Source organism: Sebastes fasciatus, chromosome 3 (assembly GCF_043250625.1).
Source record: "Sebastes fasciatus isolate fSebFas1 chromosome 3, fSebFas1.pri, whole genome shotgun sequence".
In the NCBI taxonomy this organism is placed as follows: domain Eukaryota; kingdom Metazoa; phylum Chordata; class Actinopteri; order Perciformes; family Sebastidae; genus Sebastes; species Sebastes fasciatus.
In genome coordinates this window covers 37,336,415-37,356,629 of record NC_133797.1, presented here as the reverse complement: position 1 = coordinate 37,356,629, position 20,215 = coordinate 37,336,415, and the positions used below count along the sequence as shown (strand labels likewise).

Sequence of the window (20,215 nt, the reverse complement as noted above, 5' to 3'; positions counted from 1 at the left end):
GTGCTTCAAAAGTGAAGCCAAAATATGTCAATCACCCCTCTGGTGGCTGGCTGTTAGTTTAGGAAGCACTTGACTTGATTTGCAGCTGAATTTTCTATGAGCGGAGCACGCATTTTAAACGTCAATATCACATACGATCACGTTCATATAATTGTGGGAAGTGAAAATTAAGATTGCGATTAATATTCTATTAATTGTGGAGGCCTTTGTGAAAGGGTTAAAGTTGTAAGACAAAGAAATGCGGAAATGGTAGCGACCTGTCACAAGGTCCTAAAGCATCATCTGCTTTATGGTCCATTTGACTCTAAATGGGAACATCATTGACTAAATGAACATCATGCTGTATTGAAGAAGACTTGAAACTAGCGATTGAGACCATAAACTCATGTTTACAATGTTTACTGAGGTAATAAATCAAGTGAGAAGTAGGCTCATTTTCTCATAGACTTCTATACAATCAGACGTCTTTTTGCAACCAGAGGAGTCGCCCCCTGCTGGCTGTTAGAAAGAATGCAGGTTTGGCTTCACTTTTCAGACCTGGAGGTTGCCCACTGGTCAAAATCATAAACACTGTAGCTAATTAAAAAAAAAGTTGCAGAAATAAATGATAAGTAAATATGAAGATAAATATGTAAATATCATACATAGTAGTATCAAACTAAATTCAATTTTGTTTAGACTGATCATTGACTTTTTCCTCCTAATGATAATTACCACTTGTTAACCCACCTTTTTATTCATCAGCATATCATTGAGAGAGTGTGTGTACGAATATAAACATGCAGAATGTATTTTAGAAACCTGAGTAGTGTCAGAGTGTATGTCTCTGGTCTTTGCACAGCTCGGGCTACATGGGGGAAAAGAGAATTCAGTTCCAAACCAGCTCCTCTGCACAAAGCAGTCGGGCATCAGGACAAACACAAGGCTCACACTGGTGGTGTAGCTGGTGTCATGTTCACCTACACACACACACACACACACACACACATGGGAAAGCAGTCTCCCGTAACACTCAAGCGAGTCACCCTGAACTATCTGAACGATCAGACAGAAAGTGAAAAAAGAGGAAGAGAGAGAGAGATGACATGAGAGCTACAAAGATTCCCAAATGGGCCCGAGGCAAGAAAGGATCACCTCCTAAAACATTTTTCACTTGCTTATCCAAACACAGACACACACACACACACACACACACACACACACACACACACACACACACACACACACACACACCTCTAACAGCCAGTGTCTTTACTTTGGACACTTGGGGTGTAGAAAAAGAAACGGTGTGTGGCCAAATGGCTGTTGGCAGCTCAGCTCCAGAAGACACATTTTAAGATGCTATCTTCATGAAAGGAGGGATTATGTGTGTTAGTGTGTGTGTATGTGTCAGGAGGCCTATGGTCTTTGAACATCTGTAAACATTGTGTGTGTGTATGTGTGTTGAATGTGATCATTTCTTTAACTCTCTCTGTCTTGGTCTCATTACTAGGCATCATCTCTTACACAGAGTACCTGTTCCTGCTCTGCATCCTCACAAGTGAGTCAATTCAGTCTCTACAGATCCTCCTTCACCTCATCTCATCTTCTCCTTTCTTATTCTTTTGCTGGGCTTATTTTGGGAGAAGGTTAGCTAAGGTATATGATATGAACTATACTCAGGGGCCACCCAGAACTTAACAATTATGACACAATCTGGTGGTTTTCCCCTTCCCCTTGGGCTGAGAGAGAGAGACAGTGAGAAGAAGGAAAAAAATACCCCTACTTATAACCTTTCAAAACTTAAATATAGACAGGAATGTGAGGCTTATTCCTAAAAAAAAACTGCTGCGCTCATTACTCTCTGAGAACAGCAATTTACTGCACTATATATTAAGATATTTCCCCATTACACCTTCAAAACTACTGAATATTTCTGCTCTTTTTCTCCTCAAAATCAGGAATTAAAGTCTTTTTTTTCTCTTCAGTAAATTACCAAGAAACCAAACAGTGTCAATGTTCAAAATTCTTATAATTTTAAAGGTCTTATTGATAACATCTTTATATAGACGAATATTTTTTTTGAATAAAAAAGTTTTTCCTAACTTGTTGATCATACCTTCCCAGGTATAATTAGTAAACTAAAAACTTCAATGGCAAAAGCCCATGATGTAAGCATTCAAAGCAGTTAGCCAAATCACAATAGGGGTCTCAGTTTTGGGTATTTATGGCCACCAAATGCACACTAACGCCTCGTTTCCACACAGTTTCGTTTTGTGTCCGTAATTCCGTATATTTTACTGATCACGTCCCCTAGTGTTTAACGCAAGGAAATGCGTCTCTTTATGGATGGATAGAACCCCCACCGCAGAAATGGAAGAGAAGTTACTTATCTGTTTTTTACCGTTATATATTTAGTTAAAAGATGTATGAACCACTATTCATGCATTCTACACGTTACGCAGCTAGCTAAATGTTAGCTAGATATGCCGTTGAACTTTTCTATTAGAAAAAATGTATAAATAGAGCTGTTTTCATTCATCAATCGGTTATTAATTCACGAATGTATAAATTCACAGTGCATACTGTCTGTCCAAAATTTGCCGTAAAAGTTGGAGTTTTGCAGGTTCCCGTAGGAATGAATGGACTTCCTGTTGACTTGCATATGTTCACAGAGCTATGTGGAAATGAGGCATTAAAGGTCTTATTGATAACAAATTTTATGGAGACGAATATTTAAAAAAATAAATAATACATCCACAGAGCTTTTAGAAAGGTGTTCAATAAAAGTATAGTTTTTCCTGAATTAATCATTTTAAAAATGTTGGCGTGTCCAAATTGAATGTTTTGTTTATCTCTGTGGAAGATGTCTGACGTTTGGTTCACACTTCTAACAAGGCTTGTGAGCCGATAGTACAACGACGTTGGTATCACGTGGTATCTCTGGGTCGTCAGTTAGTGTGGAAAAAAACGGATAAATGGCGGAGCTTTGCGGTAAATACCTGGCAACAACTTGTTGTGAAGTAAATGCAATGGAGCGGCGGAGGGAGAATGTGACATCTAGTGGCTGAATGTTATCAATGTTATCAATAACACCTTTAACTGAATAAAATGAAACTTGCAGCAACATTTCCTCCTAGAGAAAGTCACAGTTCAGTGTGTGTGTCCACATCAAAAGAGAGGGCTGCCATTAATCATGACCACATTAATTAAGAAAGGTTTTGCTGTTTGATTTAATTTAATCAAAGTTAATTTGGAAATTCAGATATTAAAATAAAGAAAAGTAATTAATAAGAACTGTTATTTATAAATTAAATTCAGTTTCAAAATAGTCACATGCTCTTTGTACCTGCATGAGTTTCAGTGACACCAAATTAACATCTTGGATTATTTCTTCCTCGGGTTGAAGGACTGGTAAAGTTGTTTTGTTCAAAAATATCTTCAGTTTTTTGTTGTTGTTAATCTATAGCAAACATATGCGTTGTGGTATTTCTAGGATAAAGACATAAAGTGATGCAAGCTTTATTTGATTTGGCAGATCAACAGCTAAACGTGTGGAGTGGTATAGAAAGATTAAAATGTGAACTGTAGCTCATATAGGTTTATCCACCTGCCCCATCTCCCTCCTGTCTAGCCTATATGACACTTCTTCCCATGCTTCTATTTTTGGGACTAGAATTGCCTTTAACACACACGCACACGCACGCACGCACGCACGCACACACACACACACACACACACACACACACACACACACACACACACACACACACACACACACACTCACCCTATATGCTCTCCTCTCTGTTCTCCAGAGCCCCATGCAGGCTTTAAGATTGCTTTCAATATGTTTGATGCAGACGGCAACCAGATGGTGGACAAGAGGGAGTTCTTGGTGGTGAGTCTCTGATAGAAAATCCATCCCATGACTGAATTCATATTATTATTAACATCGTGTTTTACTCCCATCGCAAAAGGACAAGGTTAGGATGTTAAAGATATTGACAATCAGTGTAAAGGGACTATCAGTGAAACGTGGATGGACGATTCATGTTTTTATATAAATCCCCACTGCCTTAATATTTTTGTTACATTTAAAAGCTGATTTTCAGTTCACTATTTCTAAAGACAGTGTATGAAACATCTGAGTAGCCTAACTGTAATAGCATTTCTTTAGATTAAAAACCTATAATGTGTCTTTCATTCCCTGTGGGATCATGGGACCAACAGATTTTCAATAGAAAACACTGCTGCAGGCAGGAAGTGATCAGAATCCCTGTGGAGGCCGGTGGGAGTGGGATGGTATATCAGCGGGAGTGGATTGTAATGGTTAGAGATCCTGTGGGAGTGGGCAGGTGCAGGACCAAAAAATACTCTCCCACATTGAGGGTTTGGTGATAGGCTCTAATTCTTCTGCTGTCTTCAGTTCAGACTGCTAAAAAAATGTCATCTGAAGGGACTATAATTTAAATAAACCCCAAATAAACAACATCAGGCACTTTTATTATTTTAACTCTTAAAATATTCCTGGATATATCCCTTTACTGATACTGCAGCGTTCATTTTTCATTATTAATTCAAATTAATAATAAAACTGGATTAATGAAAAGCTGTTAATGTATAAACTATAAAAGCTGCAGTTGACGATGCTTTCCTGGGCCAGTGCATTGAAAGCAACTTCAATGGGACTTCGGCTCTCTATTAGGAGCACTGGAGGAAACAGAGCCACATGATTTCATTCAGATTATCTGTCTCATTTACTACTGTCAGGATACAGTGACCGTTTTATCAAAATAACTTTTTTTTAATCATATTTGTTCCACTTCTACCTACTTCAGCTTGAAGACAAACTCTAAATACTAAAGCAGCTGCAGTTTTATCCCAGATGTGATTCAGCATCGGTTTACCCTTTAATATACAGTATGTGACCATAAGTCCCTCGAAAGCCAAACTAGAAAACCAACACTCTCCTAATCGTGTCGTCAAAAGGCCAGTGCTTGAATCACATCACAGACCAGCATGAAAACGTGTACGACTTCACTGTGAACTCAGTGGATGTTTGTACATGTGAGGCTTCAAACAGAGCTTTGAATCCGGCTTTGAATTGTCAACTTTCTTTCTCTCATTACAGCTTCAGGAGATCTTCCGGAAGAAAAATGAGAAGAGAGGGAGGAAAGGAGATGCTGAGAAGTCGGCGCAGTTGGTAAGAAAGTTGGTAACATAAGAAAAAGGGTGTGTTTGTGTGTTTGAGGAGAGGTATGGTGTAAAAGTCTTTCACTAATCACCCTTAGTACAGACAACAGTCTTTATGGACATGGACTGCAGTAATGCTGCTATCATCAGTGGGGTAAACTTGAAATAAAAAGATCCAACATGTCCTGGAAGTTAATATAAAAGTATAGAGTAAAGTTACTTCCCTCTTAAAATGGTATTTTAATACATCCATGAATGTAGAATGGCACAGCACCTCTCTGTTACTGAAGGAGCAAAATGAATGCTGTGTCAAACTGTACATGTTGATGTATTGAAAATGACATCATCGTCATCCAAGTTAATTGTCATCTGTAGTAATCAAGTATTCATCGAGTTTTAAACTTAGATAAACCCTTCATGTGTGAGTGCATGCTGCCTTATAGAAACTGTTTTAGACAATGTGGTATCTCCTCTGTTTTTTACTGTGTACTTGTTATATTGGATATACTCTTAATAAGAATTTGTCCTTTTCAACATTTCTGGGATTGAAGTTTTGGAACAACACAGGTCACCTCGCCTTACTACACTGAATACTGCTTTTTATGTTTATATCAGTCTGCTTGATGGTTAAACGTTAAAGTGTAGGTTTAAACTTAATAATCTATAAAGCCTGCATGTAGACTTAGAGCCAAATGACTATTAGCTTTTTACAGATGTATCGATACTGGCATATATGTCGGCTAATATCAAGACGTCAGTACAGAAACGACAAAGATTTGTAGAGGAAAATTTACTTTTTAAAATTTATTTTTCTTGTATAAACTGACTCTTGCTTTAGAAATCTTGGTCACAATTTTTTAAAAGTGCTATAAATTCAATATCCAGAGGATTAATATAGCAGCAAACAACTATTTGCTATGTAAAGATATAGAGGAGTAATGTCTACATAAGCACAGAAGGAAGTCACACTTGTGTAAGTGCACGTTAGTGCTCATGGATGTATTAAGAGAACTGGATACAGCGTTGGAGGCGGGGCCCCGTTCATTCCTGTAAAAGTTGCTCAGTGGCGCATGAAGCCAAAATGGTTCAACTTCCGAGTGCAAAAGTACCCAGATCTTCCGGCGATCTTCCGCATCCATTGGGCCCATGAAGCAGGCGCAGTAGCGTCCGCTCGGTCGCCTGACTGGGTCACAGGCGTCACGCTGTCGTCACGGCTTGCTAACTCCGCCTCCCAGCTCTCGCTCCAGCCTCTGACTGGGTCTCATTCACATGAACGGAGGAAAGGAAATAACTCTGGATTCGGCAATTAGTGAATTTTACAACTTTTAGGACCTGATGTTAAATAAGGACTATTTAAGTGTTCATACTGAGAAGTTGATATACCTAAAAAAAAAATATCCGCTGAATTGCAGACGTCTCTTTCCTAATGTAGGTCTATGGGAAAAAGTCTTTTTGGGCCCAATGGCATCACGTGACGAACACGGAAGTTGTAGTACCACCGTTTGGACACTACGCAAATTGGTATCAACGACCGGCGCTCTTCATGGGGGCTTGGTTAGTGCATGTGAGTCCCAGTGAGTGTGCCCCACTGGCTAGCTAATGGCGGCCTCTCTGACCTGCGCTCATACGGCGGTTACCACTGATAACGCCATCCCGAACCACGGCGTCGTCCCGGAAGCGTAGCGCCCACCCTCCGGTTCCCTCTCAGGTTAAGACTCTTAGCTCTGTCAGCACTGTTACTGTTGTTTGCACTGTTCGTGCTGGTAGCACCATTAGCTGCTTTGCTGCCGGCTCAACCATCGCCATGTTGAGAGCCGTATGGAGGCAATTCCTCAATCATAGATATGCTCTGAATTTCTAATTTATCCCAAATTGAAGCAAGCTTTGTCAAGAATGTTTTTTTGTGTTATATGTTCATGTAAAAATATAAATATGGGCAATTATTCAAATATATTGTATTTTCTTCAAAAACTCAGTATTGAATGGGCTATATTTAGAGTTTTATTAATAAGTTATTAATAAGAAGTGTGTCTTGTAGATCTGTCCTGGTAAAGCTTCCAGCTCACAGGAAGTGCTAACAATGACATTTATAAGGTTAATTTCAAATAAAGGAAAGATAAATGTTACACTTTCCCTCACACGCATACAGTTTCACAAACCATCTGTGGGAAGTGCAGTGCACAGTGCTGCAATGCAAAGTGTGTGTGTGTTGTTCTAAAACGTAATCACAGATGTGTTGAAAGTGACACATCCTTCTGCAGAGCGTATCCACAGCCTCTCTGCATGTACTAACATGTCTTTTACCTTCTCTCTTCCTCCCTCCTCCTCTCTGACTGCATGCTCTGTCCTCCTCTTTCTCGTGTCTCTCTCTGTGTGTCAGAGTATGCAGCTCTATGGATATCAGGTTGCCCCCATGAACAGCGTATGTATCCAAAACCGTAACCCCTTAGTCTCCTTTCTGCTCGTCTTTAGATGGTTAAAGAATGGAAAATGGATGAACGGAGGAACAGAGAGCTAGCTGTTACTACATGCTACATGGTTTCATTTACAAAAGAAGGGAGTATAGGTGACAGTTTTTTAAGATAATAATAAAACCACAATGTGGGACTTAAACATGGTGGTGGTAAAAGGTTGAGCAGTAATGGTAGACAAATATTTCACTAATAATATTGCAGAATATTTAGAACCTTTTCTGAAATCTGTGTTCGACTTAATAAATATCTGTTATTTTTTTTAGAAACGTTTTTTACTCTTATTTTTTGTGGTATAATTTCTCAATTGACAGAACTTAGTTTGCACTTCTCAATATTTGGAAATATGATTTAAAGGAATAGTTTTCAAATACACTTGTTCGCTTTCTTGCCAAGAGTTAGATCAGAAGATCAATACCACTCATATATCTCTGTTAAATATAAGGCCATGACCAGCAGCCCGTTTATCTTAGCATAAAGACTGGAACCAGGGGGAAACAGCTAGCCTGGCTCTGTTCAAAGGTACTGAAATCAGCCAACCAGCACCTCTAAAGCTCTAAAGCTGACTTATTAACACACTATATCTCATTTATTTAATCTGTACGAAAAATGAAATGCAAAGCTGACCATACTAACATGCTATTTAGTACGCTAAAACAGTATGTGAGATTTTGTTAGTATGTCCGAAACCTTAATATGAAACCGGCGATATATTACAGTATGCAACCGCTGGACACTACGGTGGCTTAAATATCCCACAATGCAATGCGGTCGTGACAACAACGTTCATAACAGACGTTGACGGACGGCTCTGTAACGTCAATAACGCTTCAATTTAACTGTAAGTATAGGTTTCACTTTGCTAGGTGTAATATATATTTTAAAATTAATTCAGAATTTGATTCTCACAAACCGTCGTTTTGGTTACATGAGGTTGGCACGGGTTACCATGGTTACGCGTCTCCAACCGGCAAAGGAGGTTCTCAGGAAGTGACGACGTAAATCAATGCTCAGTGCGTCCGAAAAGATCCATACTACTGTTTATTCACACAAAAGTATGTTGAACAATAATACACCTGTTGGGTATGTAGTGCATAGTATGCGATTTCAGACGATGCCGACGGGTACAGCGACTTTCTGAAGTCTGCTGGTTTCCTGGTTGCGTGGCAACCTCACAAAGTGACGAAAAGACCCTAGATTTTTTTTACTTTTGACAGAGCTACGCTAGCTGTTTCCCCCTGTTTCCAGTCTTTATGCTAAGCTAACCATCACCTGGCTCTAGCTTCATATTTACCGTAGAGACAGTGGAATCAATCTTCTTGAAATCAAGGAAGCAAATACGAGTATTTCTGAAAATGTTCCTTTAATTTCCCTTAAACTTGTTAAATATTGCAATTTGCTCAAACAAATATATTGCTTGCCTCTGTCAAATTACAGTTTTATGGTATAGAAATAGCAGAGATAGAGCAATGGATGGAGGGAGGTATGGTAACAGGGATTCTCATATCAAACTTGAATCTCTTAATCCAACACCAGTTTCACAACCTGCTGGGTAACAGGATAATCAAGTAACACTGTTTTTGTTTGGATTATTTCCCTTCCTTCTGGTACACTCTGATTGGGTTGGATTTGTTGGGTGTAAATGTCAATTATATCGTGATACTTAGAGGACTCTGTTTAATGCCTCTGTCAGCCACTTTTGTGTCCTGACCTGGTCTTTGAAAAAAGCCTTAACCCTGACCCAGTCCACCTGATCCTCTGTTATCAGTAAAGCAGTAGGCTCCTTGAAAGGATGAATGGATAGAAAGAATAAGCGGGATAGAGAGAGAGACTTCCTTCAAGACGGGGTGTCCATCTGTCAGGTCAGCCGGGTGATTGATCGAGGGAGGATGGCAGAGGGTGGGATGAATGGGGAGAGGGATGGCAGCATAGGAGTAATAGATTTAAGGGGTCAGGAGAGATGAACTCTTACAAAAAGAGAGTGATGTGATTTAGAATGACTTGAGGCACTCTAAAGCTCTAAACACAATCAGACACTGTCCATTTTAGACTGTTGTAGGACGCGTGCTGTTTGGTTGTCAGTGTGTGTGTTCCTGTTGGGGGTTAGTTAACGCACAGAGAGAGCAGGAGATCTTTTATTGAAGTGTGAGCACTTAAATAAAGAGAGCAAACAGGTTACATTTGTCTGCTGAGTAGTATGGCATCCAACATTTAACATATTACTTTAAAAAAAAAAAAAATACTCCAATTTCCCCTCAAGATACAAAGATAACCTGTAGAGCTGTGGTGAATATTTACTAATAGAGATGGAGAACAGTGCAGCACAAATGTCAGGAGGATGTGTACTATCCAGTAACTGTAGGCCTCAAGCCAGTAGTCTCTGTTCAGACTATGAGCGAGCATTCTTTCTTTCTCTCTTTCACTCACACACACACTCACACACACCCGTCAGTGTTGTGATGGATAGCTGCATTGTCAGTGTGAAGTTAAGAGCGGTGCAGGGTCATGTTAAAATGGCTGCTGCTGCGTTCTCCCTGGAGAGACAGACGAGGTGGGTGGTCAGGATACACTCTGAACAGAAGACAGCAATATGTTCAGCTGGTTCACTATCATATGGGTTATATAGGAAAACTAGATTTCGGGTGGAAGAATTGTGTATTTGTGTCAGAGATCAATTAGATATGCAAGATTCTTGTTTTTTTTTTACAACCCTCTGAGACACACAATAGACCCAGTTTTTGTCACGTTAACCAAGAGTGTGTGTCTAAATCTGGCCCTTCCTCCCTTCATTCCTGTTTTGTTTGACACTAACAGGTTTGATGTTTGCTGCTTACTACAGTGGATTGGGTGAATTTATAGTTAGATCAAAATTAAACATGGATATTAATACTGTAAGTTGTGTTGATGACAGAACATGAACTCTTAACATTTTATTTTTCTTTCTTCCTCTAGTTGTATTAGTCGTTTATTCTAAGAGACAGCATTTACTCAATGTAGGCTTAGCAAATCATTTACAGTGCCTCTAGTTAGCCTATACTATGGATGAGCTTTCCCATATAATATTAGGCAGTTCAATGAGCGCCAGATGCCTGATCAGATCTATCTTGATCAATATTTATTTATTAATGCTTAGTGCTGTATGTGACACTTGGTGCCTTCACGTGTTTATCGTGTTCACGAGAAGAGTCCATATGAACGCCCCCCTCTTGTCGTATTCACGACCTCGTAAGTGTAAAGTTTCTGAAAGCTCAGAGTTCACGACTTGTGACGTGTTTGTTGACGTTGTCAGAAATGGCGGAGGCTATGGAAGTACATTTTTCGGTGCATAATAAATGCATATATTGTAATTGAAGTCGTATATTGTAATTCTTCATAATTTTATTATTGTCTGAGGAAAATGTTGATATTCCCAACGGCCTCATCTTTTTCCTCTGTCAATGTGCCTTTGCAGTTCCTGCATTATGTTACCCACCAGCTTGCTCAATTGTTAGCAACGTTAATATTTCCGTTGCTTAGCAGCGGTGTCCTTCGCGACTTGACCACTTGAACGCCACGCGTATCGTGTACACGACTTCCCATGTTGTAAACACGAGCTCAGGAGTTTCATTTGAAGGCACCAACTGTTCATGAATATGCAGTACACCTGCTGTATTTGTAATGTAGTGATCCTCATGAATCTGTCTGTATATATTGTTGAGATTTGATATAGAGTGAATATTGGAAGCTGAAGATTACTTCCTGAAGTGGTGGAGTTGTAAGTGAACTGACCCTGGCCCTGCTTGACCGCTCCTACAGGTGCTAAAAAAAGACAGTCAGGAGTTTGTGGCGCGGAGTTACTGGGACGTTCTGAGGCGAGGCGCCAGTCAAGTCCTCTTTTCTGACCTGGCGGAGGTACACAGACCCATCTGTCCTCTGTCCCTACATCCCTTCATTCTTCATCCTGCACTCTTCCTCTTCAGCTCCCTGTAGTTAATGTTGATCCTCCAACTGGCCCCATAGATCCAGAATAAGGTAACTGCATCAAGCTTGGCCAGAATAAGACCAAACCTTCAAAATAAAAGCTTTGAAGGCCTTAATCTTCGGGAGAAATCATGCCTAACTTCTCAACGTTAATGTGGACCAAAATATTCTTTTTTTAAAACATTTGGTAGAACTTCATTTTACAGGTCCGCAAATGTCATAGTAATTAGGTGATAATTAGCAAGTAACCTATTTGAAATTTCTTTGGAATTACTGCCAAATTACCCCAATATTTACCTCAAAAATTACTTTATTATAAACATTATTTAATAATTATATTTATATTATTTCCCAATAGCTGGTCATTTATTTAATACATTTCCAGGAAAAGAATACAATGTTAATTGATATGCTTTATTTCTATAAATGTTTATAATAAAGTAATTTTCGATCAAATTTGAGGTAACATTTATATTTAATAATAATTCTATGCTAAAATAGCATATAATGGTTAAAATAGGGCCCTTAGGCTTGAGAAGCAGCTGCTCTTCATCGGAGGTGGAAAACCAAAACTAATAGAAGACACTTCTGATCAGACACAAATCTCACCATTGTGTGACTTATTGTCTACACAGATGTAACCTGGTAGCTGATGTCATGATTCAGGGAGTTTTTTTTAAGAAATTTCAAATAACTTATTTGCTAATTATCATCTATTAACCAGCAGACATGGAAATAATAGGTTACTTGCTAATTATCACCTAATTACCATGAAACCTGCGGACCTGTGTTAGCCTTTTCATGGTTAAAAGAGAAGAAAGAACCAAATATATTTGTCCTATCAAATGATCATCCTAAAACTTTTATTCTGGTTTGGCTTGATACTGACAATTTACATAATCTGATTGTCATCTTTCTTTCTTCCTTTGTTTCCTAAACATCACTTCATATCTAATTTATTTCACTCAGTATCTGGCATGTACTTCCATCTCACTGTTTTCAAACCGAAGGTACAGAAACTATTGCTTTTCCTCCATTCCTGTTCCCCATGTGAAATCATATCTGTTTGGATGAGCTCTAAAAGACTCAATATGTTCATCAAATTGATCTCTTCTAAAACTGAGAGAAGGTTGTGAGGAAATAACTCGAGGCTCCTCCAAACGTTTGAAGTCTCTTCCCCATTTTCATTGTGTCACTTCATCCTGATGAACAGATATGACAAGAACGTCTTAATATTTGTTCTTGTTGATTATTTTCTCTAAAGAATTTGATCCATTGTATTGGTGTGACAGTATTGATCCAATAACGGTAGTAGATAGATGATAGATATTGTAATGTGCGCATTCCTCTATATAACCTGTTGTGTTCCTCACCTGCCTTCTGTCATTTGGTCTCTTCGTTATGCTTTTGTTTGTGTATCTGTGCCTTGTTATCTGTGCTGTGTCGTGGCTAGTGTCGTAGCTTTGGTGTCAGTTCATTCTCGGTTTACACCACGACATTAATGACACTGGTATAATGATAAGAAGGCTGACTGCAGAGCACATACAAAAACAAAAACACAGTTATACTGAATCACGTATGAGTCGTTTTGAGTACAGTCTGTTGCTTCTATACTACGTCAAACCAAATGTTGACCAGAACTACCTGTGGCTAGCAGGTCATCTCTAGAGCCATGGCAGTAGCGTGGCTAAAAATATGTTGAATACAAACAGGACTAAAATCAAAACATTTTTGCAGAATTTCACATTTTGTTCGCGGCAACTCAAATTGTCTCTCCGATATGTCTAACACAAGGTCGAGCTGCTGGTAATGATTACTAACAGCTAGCAGTGCTAGCAAGCTAAATGACTAATGACAGGCTATGTGCTGCGGTGGCAGCGGAAGCTGAGGTGGAGATAATGACAGTGGAGCGTAATGGGACTGACCTTGTATTTACACCGAGCAGCCTTTCATCTGCCGCGACGTCAGATGGACAGAACAGACAAAGAACAGACATGTTAAGTGTGAGGGATTAATACATGACTAAATTAAACACAAAGAAGAGGATAGATTAAAGAGAGAGAAGACAAAGCTTTAAGAGCACCAGATCAGATAAGGAGAAAACCTGAGGGTGAAGAAAAGAGAGGGAAGAGATAAAATCAGAGACAACAAGCAGGTGAGAGAGGCCGACAGAAGATGACACAGGTCAGTAGAGAGAACAAATGTTGAGGAACAAAGTGGGTGGGGAGAGAAGAAGTTCGGGAAACGCATTTAGGGGGAAAGAAAGAAGCAGGTTGTATTTAGAGAGATGTGTTTACTCAACAGATTAGTCACCATTATACCTCTTTGCTTTTGTCTGGAGAAGGAGGGACTGACTGACAGGCTGAGAGGGAGGGAGGGAAGGAAAGAACGAATCACCTCCATGTTTGTCAGGTGAAGGAGGTACTGACGGGTAGCATGAGGAGAAAGGAAGTCAGAGCAAGATAAGAGGAAAACAGGAGAGGGAAAGAAAAAGAAAGAGAGATAAACAATGCAGGGAGAAAGAAGCAGAGGTCGTGGGGAGGGAAAGGCTGTTTTTACCCCGGGAGGTGTGACTGACTGACAGTCTGACAGACTCGACTAAAGACCGACAATGAGCTCTTCCTCCAAGGTATTACTCACAGATAGAGATGAGGAAGACCGTTTAGTGTTTACATCAGTAATTACTGTTTTTACCTTCAGCTTCATGATCAAAGTCTGTTGAAGCTCACACACACACACACACACACAGATGGACAAATAGACACATGCACACACACCAGGTGTTGGCTCGTGCCTTGTGGGCGTGGTAACCATGACGTCTTCATGGGGATGATGAGCTCACGCCGGTGCTGCCACACTTCCAGGAATGATAAGCTTGTTTTGATCAGTTTGACATTACGTCTTACCCGAGGTCAGACTGATATTCCTTCTTAAAGGACCAGTGTGTAGGATTTAGGGGGCAGAAATGGAATATAATATTCATAACTATGTTTTTATTAGTGAATAATCACCTGAAACTAAGAATTGTTTTGTTTTCGTTAGCTTAGAATGAGCCCTTCATATCTACATAGGGAGCAGGTCCTCTTCACCGAGTCCGCCATGTTGCACCGCCATGTTTCTACAGAAGCCCAGAACGGACAAACCAAACACTGGCTCTAGAGAGAACCTTTCATGTTTTTAATAGGGCTGTCTATCGATTAAAATATTTAATCGCAATAAACAGCATGATTATCCATAGTGAATTGCGATTAATCGCACAGTTTTTATCCGTTCAAAATGTACCTTAAAGGGAGATTTGTCAAGTATTTAATACTCTTATCAACATGGGAGTGGGAAAATATGCTGCTTTATGCGAATGTATGTATATATTTATTATTGGAAATCAATTAACAACACGAAATGGTGACAAATATTGTCCAGAAACCCTCACAGGTACTGCATTTAACATAACAAATATGCTCAAATCATAACATGGCAAATTCAAGTCCATCAGGCAACAACAGCTGTCAGTGTGTCAGTGTGCTGACTTGACTATGTCTTGCTCCAAACTGCATGTGATTATCATAAAGTGGGCATGTCTGTAAAGGGGAGACTCGTTGGTACCATAGAACCCATTTACATTCACATATCTTGAGGTCAAAGGTCAAGGGACCCCTTTGAACACGGCCATGCCCGTTTTTCTTTGCCACATTTTTTATAGCATTATTTTGCCTTTTTGTGACAAGCTAGTGTGACATGGTTGGTATAACAATGGATTCATTAGGTTTTCTAGTTTCATATGATTCCAGTATCTTCACTCTTGCTTTAAAACTGAGCGCGCTACAACCTAAAAATCACAAGTTGTGTTAATGCGTTAAAGAAATTTGTGCCATTAAAACGAATTTGCGTTAACATTGACAGCTCTAGTTTTTACGTTACCTGAAGGCCACCGTAGTTCTCCGACATGCTTGGAAAGGGAGGAGTGAGTGGAGGGGTATTCAGTTGGTTGCAATCTGCAACCTCACCACCAGATGCCACCAAATCCTACATACTGGTCCTTTAAAAGAATTTGATATTAATACCAATGTTTTTTTAAACTTTAAATTTGACAGAAGAGAGAAGACAAAAAGACTTTTGAGTGACATCCCGCCACAGCAATGTTTTTTTTTTGTTACTAATCCGTATTTTTACTGTGTAATGTGAAAGGTTTCACTCATAGTGATGAAACCGCAGAGAAATCCCTAAATGGAAGTTTCCCGTAGCTCTACAAAGTACTTTAGTATCATTCCGCTCATTGTTGTGGTTTGTTGGCCGCCCACAGCTTTCCTGTGTTGGTCTCATCAACCTTGCTTCCAGCAGCAGCAGGCAGCTGTTTTCAGTGGAAAAAGCTCAGATAAACCGATTGTATACACTACCTGCCCAGCACCAAACAGCAGGCACAGCGACTAGCTGGTGAACGTAGATACACAGATATTTCCCTCAGGAGTTGCTGGAGAACAGTGAATATTGGTGTTCAGACACAATCACTCCAAATGTATGTTAACACGTTCACCATGGCAACTGTATTAGGTGATAATATGTAAATGTTGTGTTTATAGCTTGTTCTGCTGCCACCAAATGGCAAAAAGATCAGCTAATGCAGCTTAGTCAGCGGGGGAATAGAACCGTTGGTCCGTAGCGTGCAGATGGAGATGACCACACCTGGTTCTATATTTGATTTCATTGATTTCATTGATTTCATTGATTTCCCATGGCGCACGGCATCCAAATATCAATAACCTCTCTTGTCAGTTTGCTCAATTCAACTGAATTCAAACACCGCTACCAAAGTGCACTATATTTTTTTCACCACATGAACCCATGTAATCTTGAATCCCCTGACCAACTTATTTACACTTAATTAAACATTCAAGCCTCTTGAGGATAACTGATAAGTCACTGCAACAGTGATTATACAATAATCCGATTCATCATGAATTCACAAAAGAGGAACAGAGTAATTGGCAGTAGTCTACCTGTCTCTTGTTTTTCTGCATTCCTGTCACTGAAAGAGCAAAACAAACAGTTTGAGATGATGGAAAGAACAGGAGGGATATGGTGAAAGGAGGGAAAGGAGGGCAGAGAGACACCACCTGGATGCCGTCTAGATGTATGAACAGCTCATGTGTCATAAAGACGTCAGTAATGCGTCAGTCATAAGATAAAAGAGCAAAAGTATTTTTGTCCTTGTTTGTCCGTAATCAGAGGCTTAATGAAAAGACCCTCGAATAAGTCTGTAATTGTTTCAGTTGGTCTGTGTTTATATGATGGAAGTTCCTCCTCATCAAAGACTGAGAGACCAGACTGCAACGTGAATCAGAAACAGACTGAATGTCACGCTAATGTTTGTGGTCCTAAAGCAGGGTTTACTTTTAATGATTGTTTCCCAGAAGAAGATTTATCCTGTGAGTTACCAATCTGTGTCCATTACAGCGGGACCTACTACAAGGCATTTTATTTGGAATTTAGTTTGTGCCTTAATCTACTACATCTCACTGTAGGGATGATTAAAGGTGCTATTGATAACATTCAGCAACTAGATGTCACATTCTCCCTCCCCCGTTCCATTGCATTTACTTCACAAGAAGTCGTTGCCAGACACTTTCCGTCAATCTCAGTTATCTATCCCAGTGGTTCCCAGTCTGGGAAGGTATGATCAACAAGTTAGGAAAAAAAAAAAGAAGAATTTTCTGTCCCATAAAATTGTATTTATTTTTTGGGACATTTATCCTACTGGACAGTTTTTTCTCGTCACTATTAGCATGAAGTCCTCACAGGGCAAAGAAATATGTAACCTTTGAAGAGGTTTAGAAACTGATGGAGGTTTTGGCAGATTAACATAGCCAGTAACTTTTGATACCAGTTTCACCATTAAAAATGAAATATATAAAAATTACTTGAAACTTGTCTTTGGAACGTAACTTGAACACTAAACAGTATTTACTTTGTTCTCATCCAGATCAACATGCTAGGTTTTCTATCCATCATTACCCCCGCACCTCAGTTATAGTCATTTGCTATAATTTTTGACAGAATGAATGCACATTTTATGTCACAACACAACAACTACAACATCTGTCAAAGATGAGTGAATCTGTGTAGTTTCTCACCTTTTGTAAACCTGTGTCATCTTGCTTGACATTTTCTTCTTGTCCCACGTCGGATTTTAGGATTTTACTCTTGAGGTAGAACCACGAATGGCATCGTGGCAATAATGATGATGATAATTATGTTGATGATGATGGGAATGGCATAAATGCTCTTCCTCTTTAGAAGGACATGAGATTCCAACCAATCTTATGTCTGCATAAACCTCAGCATGGCCGTGGATTGGACAGTGGGGGTTGGCTGGGTTGGGCATGGCAGGGAGAGAGAGAGAGAGAGAGAGAAATGACATCCTCTCTTTCTGCACCGACGCTGGCTGAGTCTTTTCTGGAGTTGCTCGAAAGCACAGTCACCTTTTTCTGAGATACATATGTTAGGGAGCATAACAATTAAATACTAACTCAGGCACAGTTTTCTTAAAGGCCCATAAAACTCACCTTGTTTTTGTAGGGGATTTCAAATATCATTCAGTAAACACACACCTGCAAACTGTGGAGGGAAGACAGAAGAATATGTAAACAGAGTAAAGGAAAAAGAACATATAAACACCGCAAATTACACGATGATTCTCGTCCATTGACGGAAAAAGGTGGAATCGGCTCCCATTCTCTGCATTTGTGCTTTTGTGGGTTTCGTTCTGTGCTGCTGCTGTTTGTGACTTGAGGTTGTGTACGGGTGTATCAATGTGGCGTTTGTACAGAGGAGTGCATTGGATGTGGTGGCTTTAATGTGTCTGTGAATGTTTTGCAGCTCAGTGTTGTCATGTGTTGTTATGTATTTGTCTGTCTCGCCATCCGTTGTTCTTCCACATGTCTTCCCTTTCTCTCTGTCGACTCTACTCTCCCACCTCATCCTCCTTCTTCCTACGTTCTCCCAACACTCCCAGTCCCGGCTCGATGAATATTTGCATGACTCGGGTTTTTCATTGTGTCTCTTTGTGTATTTTTTGTGTTGTGTGTTTGAGCACTTCTTGTGTCTTCCTAGACCAGTAGTGGTCTGTGTTTCATGCTGCTACAGCCAGTCTAGGCAGCATGGAATAAATAGCTTCATACCTCTCATTTTATTTCTTTTCCTTTTCCTATTTAAAAAAACAACCATAAGGATGATCTTGACTGTTAGAAAAAAAATGGACAGAAAGGTCCTTTCTGTGCATTTTAAGCCGGGCGTGCAGTGTACGATTTTAGCCCGTTTCTGGCCCAAATTTGAGCCGCACGACTCATTTTAGAGTTGGATCGAATTCCAGCTTCTTCGGGCGTCGTTTGCCGTGCAATGTACAGGGGGGACCGAGGACCGATTAACTCCTTCTGTCCGGCCGTCGGATGAATTTCTTACATGTCTCTCGCACAGTTGGAGCGGAGCCACATGACGATTCCCCAACGTCACTGCCTTTTTTCTACTGTTTTTACAGTAATCAGAGCGTAGCTACCAAGATAACAATATAGGCTACAATAGATATAGCTAGTAAAACGTAGCTAATTTACCTCCAATGATCTCTGCAAAATGGACAAGCCTCACTATCCACGTCTTCCTAGCCACCTGTGAGTCCATATTAATGTAATGCCGCTGCCTCTTTTTTTTAGACGTTTCAGCAGACAGGATGGCACAGATGATCAAGGCAGCACGTTTCTCTCTTGTTAGCATTGTGACCCGTACAGACCTCTGCTAGCAAACTAACTTTACCTGCCTCGGAGCTTTCAAACCAATCAATATTGACAACTATCAACAGCCAGAACGGTACAACAGCCAGAACGGTACTCAGGGGCCGATCGGACCGTACAGTGTGAGCACATAAATCGTGAGCTTTGGTTTTACATCGCAAACGATCTACTCGTACAGCAGGAGTAGGGATTGCACAACAACATTTCTAAAATCGTACAGTGTATGCCCAGCTTAAAATCATTCCCCCATTTTACCTTTCCATTATTTTCGGCACATACTTTATGGAACTGAAAGCGTTGACAGTGACATGTTTCCACCATGTTGAATTGTGCCATCATGGTGGCAAAACCCGCCTGTTAAGTGATTCTTGTCCCATTTAAGAGGTTTAACTTTAACATTATTGCTGCCTAGACTGGAATGTTTGATGTCATTATGGTCGCTGACTGTCTGAGCTGATTCGTTTGATTGACTTTGTTTGTCGTTGTTCATCCGGCGCACGTTCTGCACGTGTGCAGCAGAAACCTGCTTCCTGCTAGCCTGGCACCACGGTCGCCATGTTGGATTGATGACGGACTCGTCCCCCCCCCACTGCTTCTCCTCCAATCACAATGCTTGATGTGTATATGGATTAGTCACTCACTGACCCTCTCCCTTGCTCTGGTGATTCACAGCGAGCAGATGAGAGTATCACGATCGACACCACCCTGTTGGTCCATTTCTTTGGGAAGAAAGGGAAGGCAGAGCTTACTTTTGATGACTTCTACAGGTACTAAAACATATACAGTGTACCAAATCGCAAAACAGTAACATGCTTCTTTTGATAAATCTTT

General features: G+C 40.0%; 1 protein-coding gene across 15 annotated transcripts in view; it reads left to right on the top strand.

Annotated features, from left to right (window-relative positions):
* The window catches only part of micu3a (mitochondrial calcium uptake family, member 3a), a 36,375-nt gene that overhangs the window by 10,589 nt on the left and 5,571 nt on the right, over nt 1-20,215 (top strand). For 3 of the 15 annotated variants that reach the window (XM_074630764.1, XM_074630766.1, XM_074630768.1), the window contains exons 5-10: nt 1,493-1,540; nt 3,795-3,877; nt 5,111-5,182; nt 7,553-7,594; nt 11,439-11,534; nt 20,057-20,151. In XM_074630764.1, the coding sequence (XP_074486865.1) occupies nt 1,493-1,540; nt 3,795-3,877; nt 5,111-5,182; nt 7,553-7,594; nt 11,439-11,534; nt 20,057-20,151 (436 nt within the window). Of the gene's footprint in view, nt 1-1,492; nt 1,541-3,794; nt 3,878-5,110; nt 5,183-7,552; nt 7,595-11,438; nt 11,535-17,791; nt 17,807-20,056; nt 20,152-20,215 lie in introns of all 15 variants that reach the window. The other 12 variants (XM_074630763.1, XM_074630765.1, XM_074630770.1 and 9 more) reach the window with 8 other exon arrangements.